Here is a 19,647-nt window from a genome sequence, read left to right on the forward strand (position 1 = left end):
GGAATCGCCCGACAGCCAATGGCCCAGAAATATTGAAATATTTACTCACCAGAGGGAGCCCCCACCCACTCTGTCGCCCACTCTGCCAGCTATGGGTCTGGTCTTTCCTCTTTGAAGCTGTGCAATTTTTCAGAGCAGCGCTTTTTGGCTCATAAAAATGTCAAATCGTTTACATACACGTCACTTCTGTGACAACTACTTGACAGACATTAATACACTTAAGCTGCCTGGCAAGAACACGGCATTATCCTTTAGCCAGCGTCCCTGTAGCGCGCGTCAGCCCCAGAGCAAACGACGGCGATGGCGGCATGCCAGCATAAATGACATAATATAATAAAGCAACAGCGAAAGGCAGGCGTGGCGAAGGGGAGGAAGCCTTCAAGAAGGAGCCGTGGATGCGGATGTGGAAGGAGAAGTGGAAAAAGTGGAAAAGAACAACAAAAATTTGCTTAGACAGCAAATCATGACGAGATAGACTCTCCTGCCACCCACTCCCCACTCCCCACTCCCACTCTGCTCTGCCTCTTTGTTTGCCACTCGCTCTCTCTCCTGCTCTCCTGCTCTCCTGCTTTCATGGTCGCGGCTATCTGTCCTGAGAGCGATCTCTGGGAGTGCCTAACCTTGTGATATTTTGGCTTACACTCCCACTCTTCTTCACCACTGCCTTGGCTTCATTACTCTTCTGTGTGCCCCCCATCCTGGGCTCCCTCGCCCTCTCCCTCGCCGCAGCACATGTCAAGAGAGTCGCGTGTTTTTTTTTGTCGTTGCCCTCGGAACAAATTGCTTTTGTGCAAATTTTGTCACATCTCAAGCACAAACACATGGGGCTAGACTCCCCCTGCCCCTGGCCCAACACCAAGCCACCCAACCCCACACCACCCCACTGCTTCTTAGCTTCATTAGTGGATTTTTGTTGCTGCACTTTGCCTTTGAGCTTTTCCGAAGAAGGCTGAGACCTGCATCTTCCACATACAAAAATATGAATTTTGGCAATCATCTGACCGGATAATCAGTGGCCGGCCTGAAACAGTTTATGATTGGTTTTTGATGGAAACCGGCTTACAGTGGTTGGAAACGAGCGAATCGGTGGATGCATAAATTTCCCCTGAGTAATTTTTATATTTTAAGGAATATTTTTCTTTCATGCGAAAGAACGAATTCTTTCTCATTCAAAAAGTTTGTTAACATAATTTTAAGATTCTCTACAATTTCTTTAAAGATATTTTTCTAGAGCATACTCTTAGGAGGGCGTTAAAAAAACATATTCAACTTTACAAAATCATAATATTTTCCAAAGATACCTTATATATTTGCATATCAAATATATCCCTGACATTTCTGTTAGCTTTTCTGGCGTTTGTATAGGAACAATCCGGAATGCATGTACTGAGTGTGGAACGAGCAAGCTTACTCAATTTTCCAGCAATATGATGTTGCTTTTTTAGCACACACACTTCACCATCTTGAGCAGCTCATAGTCGGATCCTGGACTATGGTTCATTAGATTCCCCCCAGCAATGACTTGGCATGTACGAGCTTGCATGCATGGGGCCGTCATAAATTCCAAATAAATAGATTTGTCAACCATTTTTCGGTGGCTGCCACACACACACACACACACACACACACACTTTGTACCGCATGGACTTCCTTGTGTGTGGTTTTGTGGCGAAAAAGATGAAAAGCTATTTACATTCTGCTGCAAGGACAACGACACGACAAGGGACTGGGGTTCTGATAGGGCCTGGGAGTGGCCACTGCAAAGGCAATTTATCATGAATATTTGTCAAGGAACTGCAGCAAACACTTATTTTATGCTCGGACAAACAACGCAAGACACACGGCCCCCCACAAAAGAAGGAGTCTATTGGCTACGAAATAACTTAGTTTTATTCCTATACACGTTTATCTATGATCTAGAGTAGTGAGTGGATGGGGAATAGGATTCAGGATTGAGGATTCGGGATTCAGGATTCAGGATTCAGGATGATCTCTACAAGTACTGCCATATCAGCCAGATGGCCAGACCGACTCCCAGCACCAGATCCATGGGCAGGCTGAAGGTGTTCCGTTTCGCGTGCTCGTTGCGGGCAATTTCGATGATCTTGTGGGTGGCGTGCAGCCACTGCTTCACCACAGACGCCTCGGCGGCCACAAAGGAGTACTCCTCCCGCTTGCCACTGCCACTGGAACCGCTGCCCGGCTTGTCCTTGTCCTGCTGCTTGACCAGCAGATTGATGATCTTGTTGGCATTGGACGCGGTCAGTTCCAGCGGTCGCTGCAGCTCCACGTGCTCCCAGTGGTAGTGCTGGCGGTAGGCGAGTCGCTTCTTGCGCACCTCGGTGCACACCAGGCACCGGTCGAAGAGGAAGATCTTGGCGCGGTATTTCTTGCGCGTGGGAAAGTGCTGGGCATCGAACTCTGTGGCACGTCGGAAGTTTCCCAGTTGCAGGAGATCCAGCTATGAAACGATAGATAAACGTTAGAGATGAAGACCAATTGAATCCATGGAATCCATTAGTTACCTCATTCAGCTCATCTATGTTGGGTATCTCCTCGGCCTGATTGACCACATCCAGAGCACGTCGCATACGCGTCTCCAATTTGCAAACGGCGGTTAGCACGGGCTTGCAGCTGATTCCACTCTTGTAGAATTCCTGCAAAAGAAGAAGATCCATTATTATATGATCTGGATTAAGACTTCCAGTCTCTTACCGATATGAATTGCTGCAACAGCAATGGATATCTGGTCAGTCTTTGTATGGGCTGCACAAGGAAGCTATCGATGCCCAGTTTGTCTTTTATCGTGGTTTGATAGGCCTAGATAGTAATCAGATACTAGAAATAGTAGTCAGTGGATTTAATCTATACCGAAGGCTTACCTGCAGCCATTCGCGATGATCCTGACGCAGCTGCATGGAAGACCTCTTGCCCATGGTGAAGCTCACGTAGCAGTAGAAGTTGTTTTTCTGGAAGAATTCATCAGAACAGAATGGTTTACAACAGCGAAACCAACTTAAACTAAAGTAATCCCCACCTTTGGCCGTACCAGCCCCACCAGATCGTTTTAAAAAATGTGTTTACTGAGCTTTGGCCGGCCATGCGCTGCCATTTCGCTTGAGTCTCGGGTTTCTCAGATATATGTAGATATGTATATGTGTAGCCGTACACATATGTATGTACCTACCTGCCTGCTGGCTAAATCATAATTTTTTGAGCATTTAAGTCACGTAACCCGAGACCCCTAGAAGAGGAGGGGGACTGGGGAAAACCGTGGCAAAGCTAGAGCCAAAATTTGGCATTCCTGTCGGTATCTCGGACCAATGCCATGCAAATGCTGTGGCCCAAACCGAAGCCAGCAAGCAAACTGCAAACTGCAAAGAAAATTGCTTGGCCAACGATTTCCTTTCCATTTTAATTTCATTAGCCTCGCCCTCGCCCTCGTCCCCGCCCTCCCTACCAGTCCGAATCAGAGCTGTGATTCCAGAGCTCAGATGATGTGGTGGTAATCACATTCACCGTCCCTCAGGAGTGGGGCTCTGTTTTGAATGTCTAATGCGGCTGGCTTAGTCGGACAAATTGTCTGGCGGCGCAAGGTGACAATTTATTTTTGCATTTGACTAAATTTTCTTTGCATCAACACTCTCCCCTTCGATGGGTGGTTGCATTCCCCTCGAGCACAGTCATTTGTCTCGTGAATATACAATTTCTGCACTATAAATAGATTGTACTAACGCTAATAAAGCTGACACAAATGCTAAGCGATTTGATGAGCATTTCCCATAGAGCAGATGGCAGAAGAGCCACAACATCAACAAATGTTGATCTCAAAATCGATTGCATCAGTCTCAGGCCAGACCCCTCAAATCGGTTCGAGAGCAATCAGAATGTTGTAAAACATTTAATTGATTTTGAGTTGGTGGTGGATTCGATTCGATTTTGTTCGATTTGAGGGTGAGAAATCGCTCAGATCGACACGCTTGTCACTTGGTGCTCCGTTCTGACCATTTAAAGCCGATTAATAAATGAAGGCCAAGCTATTTACGGAGAGATCTCCGGCATCCTCTGGCATCAGTGGGACTCGTGTCCAAATATCGAGTCAACAGGTCTGGCCGGACAAGGCCTCTTCAGCCACACAATCAAATCGGGTCAGAACTAATCGATTCGGCAATTATACATATGTGAAAAGCCTCATTAATTTGCTCGAGGGGGAATTTCTGGTTTTCACAAATGAAATTTTATATTTATCAACAAGCTCTTTCGCGTCTTCTTTTGTTTATCCAATATGCTGCCAAGACAAGCAGGAAGCGGGAAGCGGAGAGCGGGAGGAAGGGGCAACATTTAGAAAATATGTATGCACAATATTATACCGAGTATAAACAAAATTTTGGTACATTTTTATGATATATTTAGCAACGATTTCGTTGCCTCTTGTCCTGTGACTCAGAAACGTTTGGCAAGAGAGGCACGAATAACACAAAGTGGAGTGCAAAGGGGGGGTCTTCTTTAGCATAAATCAGCTCCCAGGGGCTTAGCATGTCTGTTCGGCATTAAGCCAAATCCTCGGGGAGCTTGTCGTGGCTCAAAGAATGTTACCTGCTTTGGGAGCAGATTTTCAGTTGCTTTTTCTCAGCTCTTTTTTTTTGGGGGCTTCTCGGAACTTGCAGATGACATAAGAGAATTGCGTCCGAATTGCCATGTATTCCAGCAGACAATTTCAATTTAAATTGATCGCTTGAGTTGTCAACACTTAACTCGGCCTCGCCGCCACATGGCCGCCAGGCCATAGAACATGTAGAAATCTTTCCAAAAAAAACCAGAGAAATACGCCTAACGAGATCTACAGAAGTGTAGCTCAGGTTCAATTGCGATTTCTTGAGCTATATCTCGGCATTGTCATACTCTCGCAGAGGGTACATCATGTTTTGACTATATAGATATAGAAACCCCATAAATAACGATATATATACTATATATATGTATTCTTTATCAGTGTCAACAAGCTATAGATAACTGAGTTATAGAACTTATAGATGGGACAACGATTCTGCAAGAGTATCTAAAGCTCTGCCACATGCATATGTATGTATGTATGTGTTTCGCCCAAGCCCCAGACAGACGCTAAAAAGCTGTGTAGTTGCCTCTCTTTCTATCACTTTGAATGCGAACCGATGACGTCAGCTGCCGGCGAACCGAGCGACGGGAAAAAAGTTTTGTGTTTTTAAACAATTTCCAACTGATTTTCGTTAACGACAATGTTCTTGGGTACTATTTGGCTTTATCATTACCATGTGCCTGCGATTACTTCAATCTTATCAGGGGACTTCACTAAGCCCACCCATTCGTCATTCAGTAAATAATTATACTTAAGTGTTTCTTTTGTGTTTTTTCATTAATTCACTTTTTACCACGACCACGGAATACGAATGAGCTGGGCCCTCCGACAACTTCATGACACACTATTCTTGACGCCGGAGGTGTCAATCAAAAGCCCTATTATCGAATAAAATAACTAAAATATTTCATTAATTGAAATTGTCAGAGAGTTTATGCAACCGCAATTTGCATAACCCACAACTAAACGGCTGCCAACGGCCGCTGAACGCTGAACGCTGCTTAATATGCATTAATTCACGAGTTTCTCTCTAAAAATACAATGTGCAAAAAATAACTTGGTATATGGTACTCATATGTAGAGCCGAGAAACCGTCACTCAGCGGCATGGCAATCGCAGGTGTCGCCACCAAAGAGCACGAACAAAATAAACATTAATACATTTTGTCTTGAATAAATATTTGAAATTGAGTTTTTAGCTTTCGTGGGCCTACGGAAAACAAAAGAATTTTTGATCGATTGCCCGAATCGGGGTGTCGGAACCTGTCCAACGGCTACTTGGCTAGCGACACGAGTCTAATGGTTAATGGACCCAGCCCAACCCACGCAGGGGAGTGCCGTGCCCATGCCCGTGCCCATGCCTCTTCTTAGTTCCTACTCACCTCAAAGTGCCCGGCAAACTCATCAAAGAGACCCTTCAGATCGCGCTGATTGCGCAACATTAGCGGTAGAATCTCCCTCTCGTGTAGCTCCAAGATCTCGGAGACGTTGCCCAGGAGTAGCTGCTGGCGCTGCTCGCCGCGGAGGCCTTCGGGCAGGTCCTCGACGGTCTCCAGTTTTCCATAGTTGGCCAGACCCTTCTTCAGATTGTTCACATAGTTGACCTCCGTCTGGATGAGCTCGTCGATGATGAAGCTGATCTTCCGCGAGGCGTAGATTTCGGTTTGGTCGCAGGGAAACAGATTCTCCAGCGACAGTGTGTCCTCGTCCTCGTGGCTGCTCGGAGTGGATGGTCGAATTATTTATAGGCGACTGTGAGCGGAAGTGGGAGTGGGTGGGAGTGGGAGTGGGTTGGATCCGGGTAAGGGTTGTGGTTGTACTTACTACTCATCGCCCAGAGTCTCGAAACTGAGCGTGTGTGAGAGGAAACCATTGTGTGTTCGGTATGTTGGAGATGAGTTGGCGGCTGCCGTGGTCGCTGTCGTTGCTGAGGTGTAGATGGAGCTCAATGAGATGCCACTGCAACAGAAATGGAAGCACAAGAACAGGAAGCCGTGAATGGGGGAACACTCAAATGGGGACTGATAATGAATTGTAGATTAGCTAGGGGAACCTCTTTCCACACACCCATATCCTCCATAAAGATATAAAGTTCAATCTTAAAACAACATCCCTCGTTAATTATAGTATTCTTTATTGATTGCTATGTGGAGTAACCGATTCAAATGAACGTTTATCATGCAAGTCATGTCTGGATCAACAATGAACAATGATTACCATGAAATGCTTTAAAAAAAAACCCGAAAGTCATAAATCCCAATAACGCATACGTTATCTTATCACGTAAGCACAGAGTCGTAGTAGGACACATGCCAAAGGTCAAACATATGTACACAATCAGATGTAGGGACAGTCGAAAATAACGAACAACTGTCTGAAGAAGTAAAGAAGTGTGGTACCGAAACAGACCATAAGCTTTGACCTACCTATCACTATCCAGCAAACTTGTTTGCTTCTCCAGCTTGCCATTTTTGTTGGGTTTGGGTGGAGTCGTCAATATCGAACTAACGGGTGAACTGGGCGCCTCTTCAGTCCGACATTCCTTCGCCACGGCTGTGTCAACAACATCGATTGTCTTGGCACCCGTATTATCGTCCAGTATGTGCAAATAGACATTCAACACTTGCACTAGCACAATCGCGAGGAATGTCAGGGAAACGGATATCACATCGAACCAGTTGAACAACTCCATACTGAGAATTTTAGGCACTGTTCTTTATGGGCTTTCACTTCGAAGGAATCGAATTCGATGCATTTCGATAAGAAAACGCGAAAAACTAAAAAAAAATTGTCCGATTCACCGACACCGTAGTCCGATTCCGATTCCGATTCTGTAGTCGCCGTTTCCAGTCCGTTCCGAATCGCACGAGAAAATCAAATGTGCCAAGCTGAGCGCTCGTCAAGCTGGCTGGCAAAAGCTTCGGCCGAAAGCTCACTCTCCCTCTTTGGCACCGACTGATCGTTCTCTTTCTTTGTGGTTCTCTTTTGCACGCGAATTTGTTTGTAAACATCGAAAGCCATTCGAAACTGTGAAAAGTGCTTCAGCGGCCAACAATGGATGGAAATAAATCAGGGTCTGCAACACTTTTGCTTTCATCATGGATTTATGACCGCCCCAATAATGCGATTTGATCCACTGCGATTCGATATTTGCATACCAATTAGGGAGCTTTGGTTAATGGCCCCGTAATAACTGTAATTACTGCCACCAGCCATACCGTACCATGTCATACCATATAATCATAAAGTTTGATTTCCCCTTGAACTTTGTTGGCTGGTCTGCGATGTGATATGCAGAGAGTGAGAGAGCGAACTGGTTGGGTTTTGGTGACATTCCAAGTGGGTCTATAAATCAAAGCTCGAATAGTTTTCGGACCTATCTCAAAGGTTTAGCAGCTTTTCCCTTCTATACTTCGCATTCCTCTCTGGCACTGACCGTTTCCCATCATATCATCATCATCGTGATCCCGTGAGAGTTTTGTGGCGATGATCTCACAAAGATCATTCGGAAACGACTATTATATTGCCGTCACTGATGTCGTTTTGCATTTGCGAATTTCACAAATCAACTTGTTCACGTTATATTGTTTTTATTGTTTATTAGCCACAATTGATTTTTTAGACAATACGCGAGACAGACACACTCCCCTTCTCTACCCATCCAATTAAAATCAAAAGAATTCCGTGATGAGGCAACAGCAAAAAAAAAGCGAGGAATTTTATAAATAAACGGCGAACATTTCAGGGAGATTTTGATGAGCAGCAATCCCCATGCCCCATGATGAAGATCGCCCCGGGGCAAACAATACTAATAATTGTTTATAATTCTTATTTTATTTATATACGCCATTTGTTTATTTATATACATTTTCGTAGTGATGTCACAAGGCGGTGCAAGTGCCAGCCAGAAACAAGTTGTTGGCCGTGTGGCGTGTCGTATCATTAACAATCTTGTTAAGACCGATGTGCCAGCTGGACGGTAGAGGGGTGGAGGGGTGGAAGGGTAGGGCCAACAGCTGTGCCACGTCTGACTCTCATGACAAAGCCAATGGCGTGCGACCGACCGACCGACCTTCCATGATGGATTCGTTTGTTTTGACGACTCTGAGGCGTGTGATTCTGCTCTGAGAAAGTGGAAGGAAGCTGCTGATATTTTTGTAAAATATTGTGTAAATTATTTTCCCCCAATTAAGAGCAATGTACCTGATCAAGAGATAGACAGATAATCAGTCGGAAGAGTGTCTTTGAAGTCGTTTTTAGTTAGCGATTAGCGACATCTACAATATCACAGTTTGGTTCGTTCAGTTCCACTTTATTTATACAATTTTCCACTATAACTTGACTAAAACATAATTCATAATCGATATTCACATAAAAAAAAAAATCAAATCTTCATTATTTAGGCACCAGAGAACAACGACAACAAACTGACAGTCGCCTTGCGACATCAATAGTATTACGAATTTAACTAAACTACTAAACCTAAAAAAAAAAAAATATTTGGTGATTTAGCTTTCAACTTGAAATGTTTTTTGTTTCGGTTTTCCATTTTTGTTTTCCATTTGGCTTGCAACAAAAACGAACACGAATTTAAAAGAACATTCAATGATAACTTGGCTTGGCTGATTGCCCAGTGGGCCCCTGCCCGCGGCAGCTCCGGACTGGAAGGTGCTCTCTACGAGCACCGATCTATAACTGCCGGTCTCCCATAACCCGATATCGATCCGATCGGTTTGCTAATTGCCATATCCCACAGCGGCTTTGGGGCATGGTCTACGAGTTGGCATACCAAGTGCTGCGATTGCTGGCCGTCTCCTCGTCCGGCTTGGGCATTATCCATATGTTGCCGATGCCGCTGTCGGTGCTAAAGCGATTGGAGTCGCGGTAGAGCGAGAAACTGGGCGGCTTCCGATGCAGGTGATCGTTCTCGCGGCCGTATAGCTCATGCAGCTTCTGGCGCTCCTCGTTGGCGTAGTTGTTGATCATGTCCCGTATGAGGTCCAGCCAGTGCGAGATCTGGGCCGGATCCGCGGTGAATTCGCACTCCTGCTGCTTGCGGCGCTCGTAATAGAGCGTGAACGACTTGGTCTTGGCCGAGATGCCAATGTGCTCGCAGGGATAGCGACCGTGGAAGAGCAGCTGCTTGCCCTTGATCTCCGTGTAGATGATGCACTTGTCGAATATGAAGACCTTGGCCCGGTAGCTGCGCTTCTGTTTGCAATCGAAGATCTGGAACTCGTTCACCTTGCGAAACTTGCCCTGGTAGAAGACATTGAACTGCAATCAAAGAGCGGCAATTAGATATGATTGGATGGGGGCAGCGGAACGGGAGAGCACGACCCTCACCTCGTGGCAGCCCACAATATCGTTAATGATCTCCGATTCGTTTGTGGTGGTCAGCAGGGTGCGCAGTCGCTTCTCCAGGCGACAGCAGGACTCAATGAGCGGCTTCATGACAATGTCGCGGTTCTTGAAGAAGGTCTAAAAGAGGGATTCAACGATATATCTAGGTCACGGAGTGACGCCACGAATTCCACTCACATTGATGAACTGCGTCAAGAGGAGGGGGTAGCGGGCCATACGCTGGATGGGCTGCACCAGGAAGCTATTGATGCCCAGCTTATCGTCGCGTTCCAGGCGTATGTTCTGCAGAAGCAAAGAACGGGGGGATGCGGTAATTAGGTAAGACGAACTCACTCCGAAAGTAATGGTCAACTTACGGTGAAATAGTTTTTGTAGAGATCACAGAGTTTCAATGAATTCTGCTTGTTCATGGTGAAGATCACGTACCCGTAGAAGCAGTTTTGCTAAACAAAATACAGAAAAACGTTAGAGAGTTCGGTGATTGAGAGATCTGTGGCCAAAACCTACATCCAGTAGCTGCAGGAATTCGTCGAACAACCGCTTCAGATCACGTTTGTTGCGCTGCAGCATCGGCAAGAACTCATCGCGATGGAACTCCGCAATCTGTTCGATATTGCCGAAGAGATCGTACTTCTTGCCACGGAGACCCTGCGGCAGATCTTTGCGCTGAAAGATGTTGCCATAGTTCTCGATGCCCGTGTACAGATTGTTCACATAAGCCTCCTCCGTCTTGACCAGCTCCTCCAGAATGGGATGCACGCACTTGTCGCTCTTATCCCGCAGCTCGATTTCCACTTCCTCCTCCCTGAAAGACATGAATGAAAGCTATATAAAGAACAGATCGCGGGAGAGGCTCGCGATCAATACTCACTCGTCCTTGGGCTGATAGAGCGAGTGAAATTTGCCAACGAGATGCTGATTGGTTGTCCCAATGATTTCAGTCTTTCGTCTCGGCGTGGAGCGATAGTTTCTGTGGAGAATTGTGTGTCTTGAGTGCTCGTTATCTACCATGTACATATGTTTATCAGTCAAAAACAACAACGGCAGTGTGTGGTAGCTACGCAGATAAGCCCCCCAAAGCTTCTATGTGAGTCACCGGCAGAGATACCACTGATAAGCGCCCCGTGGCCTCCCACCCTTATGCAACTGAAGAAGCGAATGATAGTACGCGAACATATTTACATGAGTCATGACTCAGACTGGGATCTAGTCGGACTTATAAATCTGCCGCAGGATCGTCTTTTTAGAGTCAAAGATTTCCAGAGCGCTTTCGAATGCCTGCCAAATGGCCGTAACGCAGTGAAGCATGAAGTCCAGCTGCATGATGAGGAACCACGAGAGCATGATGAGCATGGACATGGCCAGGGCAGTCACTATGAAGCCCGTCAGCTAGAACACATGAAAAACTTTCGAAAGCTGGCAAATAGTCTCAAGGCGACTTTTTCGATGGTAAGTACTGACCCCCTCCGCACAGCTCTCCATCACCGGCATCGAGATTGAGGACGCCCTTTGCCATTGATAAAACGAATCACTTGTCATTCTCTTCGGTGTGGGTTCCATATCCTCTGTGGACGTAGAATCGGCCATAGTCACATTGCTCTTCTGAGAAGTTCTCACAAGCGAATTTCTCCGACTGTTTGGCAGCTCCTTCTCGCTCCTTCTCCGCTCGTACACATCTTTCTTTACAAGCTCCTCATTCGCGTTCTCGTCCTCGTCGTCCTCGTTGGCGTTGGGATAGGTCCTTTTCGCCAAGGGTACTGACTCATCCGCCTTCCCCTTCAGCTTCTCTTCTTTCTTTTTGTGCTTTCTTCTCGATGGGAATGGATCGTCCCTGGTCCCCGTTGCCATGGACACGTTCCTCCTCAACGGCTGTTGATCCTGCTCTACTTTCTGCACCTCCTCTTTTCCGTCCTCCGTCGCATGCTGCCCCTCGGTGGGGTCGGGCTCGCTTCGTGCCGGCTCCTGTGGTGCCTCCTCTTTCTTTGGACCATTCATGTTCTAGCTGCAGCTGCTTTGGGCCAACCGATTTCCAAAGATACATTTTACAAATTTTTACACATTTCCCAAAAGTAAATACCCTCTGGAATGACTTCTCGGCCACAGCAAGCTGCTAGGCCAGTTGGCGGCACCCCTTTTGCGGGCATTTCCAGCGAGCGGCAAACCGGTTAGCGAAAAGTGCTCCAAAACTTAATTAACACTTTGCCAATTAAGCCTCAACGGCGATGCACGAAAGCATTGAATGCCTGCGGTTATATGGCTAAACTCGCATAATTGGATTCTGACACCAAAAAGGAAGCTCAACGACCGCGAAATCTACTTAATCAACACTGTGGAAGGCTGCCCTGCCCAGTTGGCCCTCAGTGTCGGGCAGGGCCAAGGAAACATAGAAAACTTTCTCTGGTGCAACTATCTCTGCCCCCCGCAGTTCTGTTTATCACTCACCTTGGAAAGTCCTGATCATTGCGCATTTGCAGCGGCAATGTGTGGCTCGCCGCTGGTTGATCGACGCTGATCGAACGCTGCACCTGCTGGTTACTCGACTCATCTTCGGGATCTACGGCATGGCTGGGCAAGACCTCGGAGGCGCTCTCGGCGAGTACGTACTCCCTGGTTGCATGTGGATCCGTTTCAAAGTCCGATATCTGGTCCACTTCGTCCTCGGAGCGCACCTCGCTAATGCTGCTACTCGTGGTGCCTGGAGTGCTGGGTATGGAGCTGCTCCGACTGCCGGCCAGACCAGGAAGGCGGATGCGTCGCGGTGGTGTGGCCGGGGGCGTCCTGTGCTCCCCCGCATGGTCCTCGAATGACGGATGGCGGCGATTCTCGAGCAACTTCAGGCTATGCCTCTCCTGGCGCAGGTATCCAATGGTCGTCTTCAGCGTCTCGAAGCGCTGCACCTTTTGGCGGACATCGAGCCACGCGGGATCTGGCGTTGTGGGTGTCATGGGTGTCTGGGGCGCGCTCTCGCCCCCCACCTCTACCTCGGGCTCGCGCATTTTGAGCAGAGAGCGACGCTGGAACGCACTCTCCGTATCGGAGTTGACCGAGTAGGAGAGCTGGAATGAGCTGGAGCTGCTGCTCACGGCACTGTCGCGTTGTCTGGCACCGTCGGCGTCCATGTTGGTACTGGGGTGGCGCTCCTGCTCCGCCGCCTGCTGGCTGATGCGGCGACGAGAGTTGCGCTTGTTGAAGTTTCGGTTGCTGAGATTGCGCTCGCGACGGAACGGCAGCGGACTGAGATCGGGGTCGGCCATTTTTGGTTTCTTTCGGTGCCTAGTTGGTGTGGGTGTGGGAGCGGGCGCGGCAGTGGGTCTCTGATAAGACTTATCGTAATTGCTTTATTTCTTTATTTCCGTACGTACTCTCTTTACTTGTCCGTTACTCTCTTAGCTGGAATTATCACAATTTAATAGCCTTGGGGGGGGGGGTTTTTTTTGGTGAGTGAATTTGAATTCGCCCGCTACTCTCCAGCGGAATTCAGCATTTATTACGGGCTATTTACTTTTGTTTTTTGTCATCGTTTCCACCGCAACGACAGTACATATAGTCGTATATATTTTTTTATCTTATTTTTGCGTTTTTTATTTTTGTTTTTTTTCGTGTTGAAATACGTATTCGTATCTCTCCTGTGTGTCTGTTTCGCGATTTTGCCTTTGCCTTTGCTTTTGATTCTTATTTCGTTGCTTTATTGCGCTGCAAAAGGGAAATGAAATTCGTAATTAAAGCCATTTGTCGCTCAATTATTTTAAATAAATACAAAATTTGAGTCTAGAGAAGTACTCGCAATTAGACATGTACATGTACTTGGGGGGAAACTGAACAGTCACTCGAGGGCTGTACGTGAGCGCATCAAGAATGAGAAGGGAAGGGATTAACGAGGCGTTAACCAGACGATCGACACTTCGCTGACTTATCGATTAGTGTTGTACAACGTGTAAATTATCCTGTGCATTCAAACGTAAAAAATGTCATTCGTCATTCTGAAGGAAGGGGAACTTCTGGTACCAGTCTCAAAGCAAGTCATTTCAGACCTATGACTAGCATTTCTTTCCCACAAGGCATTCAGGAAGCGTATACACCTTATGATTATACAAAAAACTGTACAAAAAAGAGCTGTTCCGCTGAATCCAAACGATAATCGCCTTTAAGCATGTGCATATGTATAGGTTTGCTCAAAGTTTAACTATAAGATACAAGCGATTTACTTATATCTATATTTAGATGACAAATGACGTCAAGTTGTCTGAGGTTCGTGGCAGAGACGGACAGACAGATCGGCAGAGCGACAGTGGGAAAGAGAAAGACAGGTAGACCGCTATATGCACACTCGTAGTCACACATTCTGTTGGCTGGTAGTTAATTATGTGTGACGCTGACTTTGTTGCTTTATTGCCATGGAATGGCAAAAACAAGTACAAAGCGACTGAAACCGCAATTGAGGCACGACAAAAAGCAAATGAAGAGCGAGCGGGCTGATACGAGCGTATAGGAGGAAGTACGGCGTTCCCTTCCACAAAAGAAAGTCACTAAAATGCCATCTTTCAATTCCGGAATCGACTCGGATTTGAATGGGCTCCACATAAGCCCTTTTCTCCCCATCAATGTTGCCTGGGAATTGTCAGTTCTACCCATCTATTCCCATTCCATTCGTACAACTCGCAGTGAATAGACAGACTAGTTTTTCCGGAATTTTCCTCGATATTTTTGACCAAAAATTTTGGTATCGAGTAAATAATTTTCTATATGTCATAATGGAGGACAAAAAGCTCAAAGCTCTAGGCAGGCCTGGCTCCTGTAACGACATTACCCTCGTCTTGGCCAAGAACGAGAACCTGACAATCAACCAATTACCCCAAGTGCGTAGCCTCGTCGACCTTCGCCCTGGCTTGACCCAGAGTGACCAACACGGACTCGTCACCGAACTGCCTAAAAGATCCTTCTCTGATGATGATAAATTAAAATAAGTTGTTGACGCCACCCAACCGTCACCCAATCACACTCTTGAACTTGAGTTCTCTTCCGCTACTATCCGGACCTTTCGGCTTCCACCCTCTTGGGACAAACAAAATTATTGCACTTTATTGTAATCGTGTCCAGCATTAAATATAACATTCAGCCGTGATTGAGGCCCACAATCATACATATATGTATATCATTTATGACCCATTTTGATAAACAGATAGTGACAGTCGGCTCATCAGAGTCCTATCGCTCCTTGCCAACAATCTAATCGGAGGGCAAATAGTTATCTAGAGGTTATACCATGGCGGTCTCTCGTTTAACTGAACCACTTCCAGGTGCCAGAGTGGTGGCAGAGAGTGTGTTCCCCTCAGGTAATACAACTTCTACCGGTTGCCCTATGGCCGTGACTATTCTTATCTTCACTGACTCACTCTAAAGGGCTCTACTTTATAGAACTGGATACGTAGTTTGATAGGACTAGGTCAAAGTCGGTTAAAGAGTTATTTCCCATTCATAATCGGTTCACTTTTTTCTTTATTCAGTCGAGGGGATTTTTCAACACTTATTTATAGATCTCTTAACTGGTTATAGCCGCCTAATTGGTCATTTCGTGTCGTCGCATGCAAGTTCCATTGTGTTCTGAGTCTGAATACCCAGCGCCTGCAACTGATTGGAAAGGTGTATAGGATTGCTGATTATTTGGGCAACTGGAATAAACTGGTAGGTAGCTTGAGGGGTAGCACGTACATATCAGTGTACCCGATTTGAAGAACATTTCTACAGTTAATTGACTGTAAAATGATTTATTGAACAAAGGTTTATTGGATTGCTTTGAGTGCAAGGTGGTCGAGTAGCCTTTGCTCTATACGTCTGCGCACCTCTACCTCTATCTCGTTTTGCCTAATCTCTGAATACTCGTAAGTCTTAGAACTATTTCCAGGAATATCCGGTGCACTTCTTGATAATCGTAAATGGTGGGATATCTAAATGATTCTTATCAATTGAAAAGATATGGAAATGTAGAGTACGAGTAAAGAAACCTTGAATGGAGCTGCAATTTAATGATGGGCTTTCGCCCACCATTACTCGTACATTTCTCTCTGCCAACCAAACGACCAGAGCAAATGTTCTCCAGGTGTTTTTTTGTGCGAGTCAGCCGATAACAATGATACAAATAATGAACAAAAAGCAAACACGATAATAGCTAAAAGTGGGAAAAACTCGCTACTGATACGGAATGGCACGGGAGAATATATGTACATACACCGAAAAATACAAATAAACGTATTTCAAATGATACGAGTTTTGTAGAAATATGGGAAACAAATAGGTAATATCGAAAAGTGGAGAGCTCTTCCACTATAATTTGTATACCAGTTTGATTTTCATATTTTGCACATTTCATAATTTGTGGGCACGTGTTAATGAGACAGTTTTTGTAAGCGCGTGCATGGCTCCCGTATTTCGATAGCGTTGTTCGAGTCTCAGATCCGCATTTTCGTATTCGCATTCAATCGTTTTTGACACTTACATGATGAGGGGCTCTAAGCGGTTATGGTCCGTTTATGGCTTGTATGTATGGGGAGCTCTCGGATACTTTGTGTTAGTTTAAGGTCACGGGCTCGGCGAAGCAGACGCGGCGTATACGCAATATTTACAATGGTGCTGCTCTGACACGCTCGACTGGTAACAGTTCTTGACGCGGTTGACAGACAGAGACAGAGACGGCGACGATCTCTGACGCAGCGATAAACGATGAACGGTAAACGCAAAAAAAAAGACAAACGACAAACGACAGACAGGGGAACGTTCGCTCACCTGTGCATTTGAATTCGCACTGTGGAGTGGCCGCGTCGCCGACATTCGCAGTGCAGCAGAGCAGCGTGTGCGAGCGGCGGCACTGACTCTCTTTTGATCAGCGTCGACTGCTCTCTCTGCCAGTTGGCACGGTCTCGCTCCCCCACTCTCTCTCTTTCTGTCTGTATCTCTCTCTGTTTTAACTGTTTGCTTTTGCGAGTTAGTTATAATAATTTGTATGGCTCGCTTTTTATTATTTAGATTGCGATTGCAGCCCAGACTCTGTGCTCTCTCGCTCCCTCTCGTGGGGCCTAGCGGTCTTTCCGTTCATTCTGTGTCGCATTTTCCACAGTAAACTATTGTGATAAAATGTGACTTTGTTCCACTGCCTGGCCCCTCTGCAGCACGCTTTTCTGTTGTTGCTGCATTTGTGCAATGTCAGTGCAGTGCAGGCGGCACAAATTCCAAATTAGTCTAGGCCAAGCAGCTCTCCGAATTGGAAAGAAGGGATTTGCGCCTGTGGAGACATTTCCTATAGCCCGTAGTTGCAATTATTTTACAGGAAAAGTATGAATCAAACCCTGACAACTCCCAATGATAGTTTCAGGCAGATACCTTTACAACTGAGATGGTCTAGATTGCATCGAAATGGAATCAGACAGGAAGAGCTATCTCCTGATAACGAAAGAGTTTATAACTTTATAGGTTCGACCCGGAATCGTTTTCACTGCGCTGTAAAATACGAGGCATACCAATAAAATAATTCACGATCAAAGAGAACATATGCTTGGCCGTTAAGTTTCGCCAACTTTCTTCTTAATTTCTCACTCGACTGTGCGCTCGCACCTCTGGCAACGTGTTTGAAATTTCTGCCTTATCGGAAATGATTGTCGTATCTTATCGGGCCGGGTTTTCACGCTGCTCTCAGGTACCCCAATCGAAAACGCCAACACACGGCGCAGTATACAGTCTCAGTCGCACTAAAGTCGCACCAATTGGCCATTTGTCATGGAGTTTAGCTCGATTTGAGCCCTGTCTACGCTTTCTGGGGGGTTCTTTGTTGGTCTTTTGGTTCAGTTTTCAGCGACTACTATTTTCTGCTTATCTTTGCACATTTTCGAACGTATTTCAATGAAAAGTTCCCAAATAAAAGTCAGTCCGCCCCGACACTGCCTTGGTTGGGGGGAGTCCCACGCGATTGCACACACTTAAATATTTTCGGGTAGAACCCAAAGTACAACCCAAATATACATACATACATAAATGTATGAGAGAGACACCTAGGAGATTATTTTGGCCATATATAATAAATATGAACTGTTAATCCTCTACCAAATGTCATTCTTTGTGTATTGATCATTTAATTTTAGGTGATGGTTTTACTGGTGATCTTTTTTATGGACAATCAATATTTTTGGATCAACGAAACTTTCTAAATTCTGGCTTTTGGCCATCGACACCATTTTTAGTTTGGGTTATATTATGATAAAAAAGTTAGTGTACCTTGCTGCAGTTGGTAGAACAGTTGGTACTGCCATAGGAACGGTATCCGCTTGCATAGCTCAGTAATTTAATCCATTTGATTCGATATAATTTAAGCAGGTTGAGCAGCATTTCCCTTAAGAGCCGCTGAAACCGCGGGCGTGCGTGAGTTGGATTGCAGCTCCTTCCACATTGGCGCCCGGAAAGTGCTCAAGATCTTACGGCACAATTGAATCCATTCGGTCGTCTTTTTTTATGAAAACGGTCATGGCTGGCGTATCACCCACACGTTGACAGCGAACAAGAACCTGCTACTTGGCGGCGCAGTGGCGCTCCATGATGACATAGTTGGAACTTACTTTTTTACATTACATGTTTCAGACATTTCAGCTTGTGTCAGGGTGACAATTTGAATAGTCAATACTAAATTCGATATTTTCGAATATGAACACTCGATCATTTTGATATTGTTCGATATTATGTTATCGTTTCCGCTGCCTCTTTTAATGTTATCGATCTCATCTCATCTCTGTAGGCGCGAAGTTCAAATGTGCACCTAATTTTGCTTTCTGTGCTAATTGTAGACAGATTTGTGAGGGCCATGTGGCTTCCATGGCTTCCTGTGATCCGAAAAATATCCTTGATCTTTGGAAAAGGACTCCAACATTCTTAGCCATACATATTAAGTTTTCTGGGCTGTTTTCGGGCCAAACAATTTTAATTTGCAAAGAAGGCAACTTTGACTCATTTGCAGGGCGCCCTTACGGTTCTATTTTTTCCTCCCACAGCAGCACACAGACTAGATCGGCTGACAAGAATCGAACCAGAAGCCTCCCACATAATCAGGCGCCTGAGAGCCACTCGAATTTCCCCGCCTTACGGTCGCCGTCGTCGGAAAACCAACATTCGATTCGCGACAATCAGTGACTGGCTGTAGCACCCAGCAACCAGCACCCCCGCTGGCGTTTCAAATTTTCTGATGGATCAGATTGCTTCGATTTCTCATTAAATGTTTGTATTAATAAAAAGCTGGCGCAGCTTTTCCTACTGTGGAAACTTCTGCTACAATAAGTGTGAGGGATCGCATGTGCGTGAGTGTGGGACATCCTGTTGAACTTCCTTGTTTTCCTAGAGTTTGTTTTGATCCAAAATCCCAGCATATAAAAAATCTTAAGAGCAAGAGACAGAATGGAAGGCACCAAACTAAGTGAACTTCTTAGAGAATACCTATACTAAAAATTTTCAGTGAAATACAAATAGGGAATCTATTTTTAGCTAATATTCATAATTGGCTCATAATAGAAGCCCACAAAGCGATTCGTTTTTTGAGACAGCTAAAGCTGGCTCCCGAAAAGACCCCCAAAACGGAAGAAAGAGAGCAGATAACCTGCGTGCGAGGAGAAAGATGTGGATCACATTTGTACTTTA

The 19,647-nt window shown here is 45.7% G+C and overlaps 2 protein-coding genes across 3 annotated transcripts; both read right to left on the reverse strand.

Annotated features, from left to right (window-relative positions):
- Positions 1-1,872: 1,872 nt before the first annotated feature.
- Positions 1,873-7,490, reverse strand: LOC108160874 (kalirin). Of its 2 annotated transcripts, XM_017295136.2 has the most exons (7): positions 7,041-7,490; positions 6,439-6,573; positions 5,997-6,330; positions 2,883-2,969; positions 2,716-2,820; positions 2,526-2,657; positions 1,873-2,461 (listed from the first exon to the last, which is right to left on the reverse strand). In XM_017295136.2, exons 1-7 carry the CDS (start codon positions 7,304-7,306, stop codon positions 1,994-1,996), a joined length of 1,527 nt encoding a protein of 508 aa, XP_017150625.1. In that variant the 5' UTR covers positions 7,307-7,490; the 3' UTR covers positions 1,873-1,993. The 2 variants fall into 2 exon arrangements, with proteins under 2 accessions (XP_017150625.1, XP_017150627.1); XM_017295138.2 differs by lacking the exon at positions 6,439-6,573.
- Positions 7,491-8,910: 1,420 nt separating this feature from the next.
- On the reverse strand, positions 8,911-16,787 carry LOC108160690 (triple functional domain protein). The gene is made up of 8 exons (XM_017294842.2): positions 16,472-16,787; positions 12,421-13,671; positions 10,850-10,948; positions 10,486-10,783; positions 10,335-10,421; positions 10,156-10,260; positions 9,961-10,095; positions 8,911-9,891 (listed from the first exon to the last, which is right to left on the reverse strand). Exons 2-8 carry the CDS (start codon positions 13,230-13,232, stop codon positions 9,388-9,390), a joined length of 2,040 nt encoding a protein of 679 aa, XP_017150331.1. The 5' UTR covers positions 13,233-13,671; positions 16,472-16,787; the 3' UTR covers positions 8,911-9,387.
- Between the last annotated feature and the right edge of the window lie 2,860 nt (positions 16,788-19,647).

Source organism: Drosophila miranda, chromosome 3 (assembly GCF_003369915.1).
Source record: "Drosophila miranda strain MSH22 chromosome 3, D.miranda_PacBio2.1, whole genome shotgun sequence".
NCBI classification, from domain to species: domain Eukaryota; kingdom Metazoa; phylum Arthropoda; class Insecta; order Diptera; family Drosophilidae; genus Drosophila; species Drosophila miranda.

What these genes read in the sequence shown, in the direction of transcription:
- LOC108160874 (XM_017295136.2), bottom strand. Translation starts at nt 7,306, where the DNA reads ATGGAGTTGTTCAACTGGTTCGATGTGATATCCGTTTCCCTGACATTC. An exon ending in AGTTTGCTGGATAGTGATAG is followed by an intron (nt 6,574 to 7,040) that starts GTAGGTCAAAGC and finishes TTTCTGTTGCAG; the next exon opens with TGGCATCTCATTGAGCTCCA. An exon ending in TGTTGCAGCAATTCATATCG is followed by an intron (nt 2,658 to 2,715) that starts GTAAGAGACTGG and finishes CTTCTTTTGCAG; the next exon opens with GAATTCTACAAGAGTGGAAT.
- LOC108160690 (XM_017294842.2), bottom strand. Translation starts at nt 13,232, where the DNA reads ATGGCCGACCCCGATCTCAGTCCGCTGCCGTTCCGTCGCGAGCGCAAT. An exon ending in CTCTATCAGCCCAAGGACGA is followed by an intron (nt 10,784 to 10,849) that starts GTGAGTATTGAT and finishes CATGTCTTTCAG; the next exon opens with GGAGGAGGAAGTGGAAATCG. An exon ending in AATTCCTGCAGCTACTGGAT is followed by an intron (nt 10,422 to 10,485) that starts GTAGGTTTTGGC and finishes TATTTTGTTTAG; the next exon opens with CAAAACTGCTTCTACGGGTA.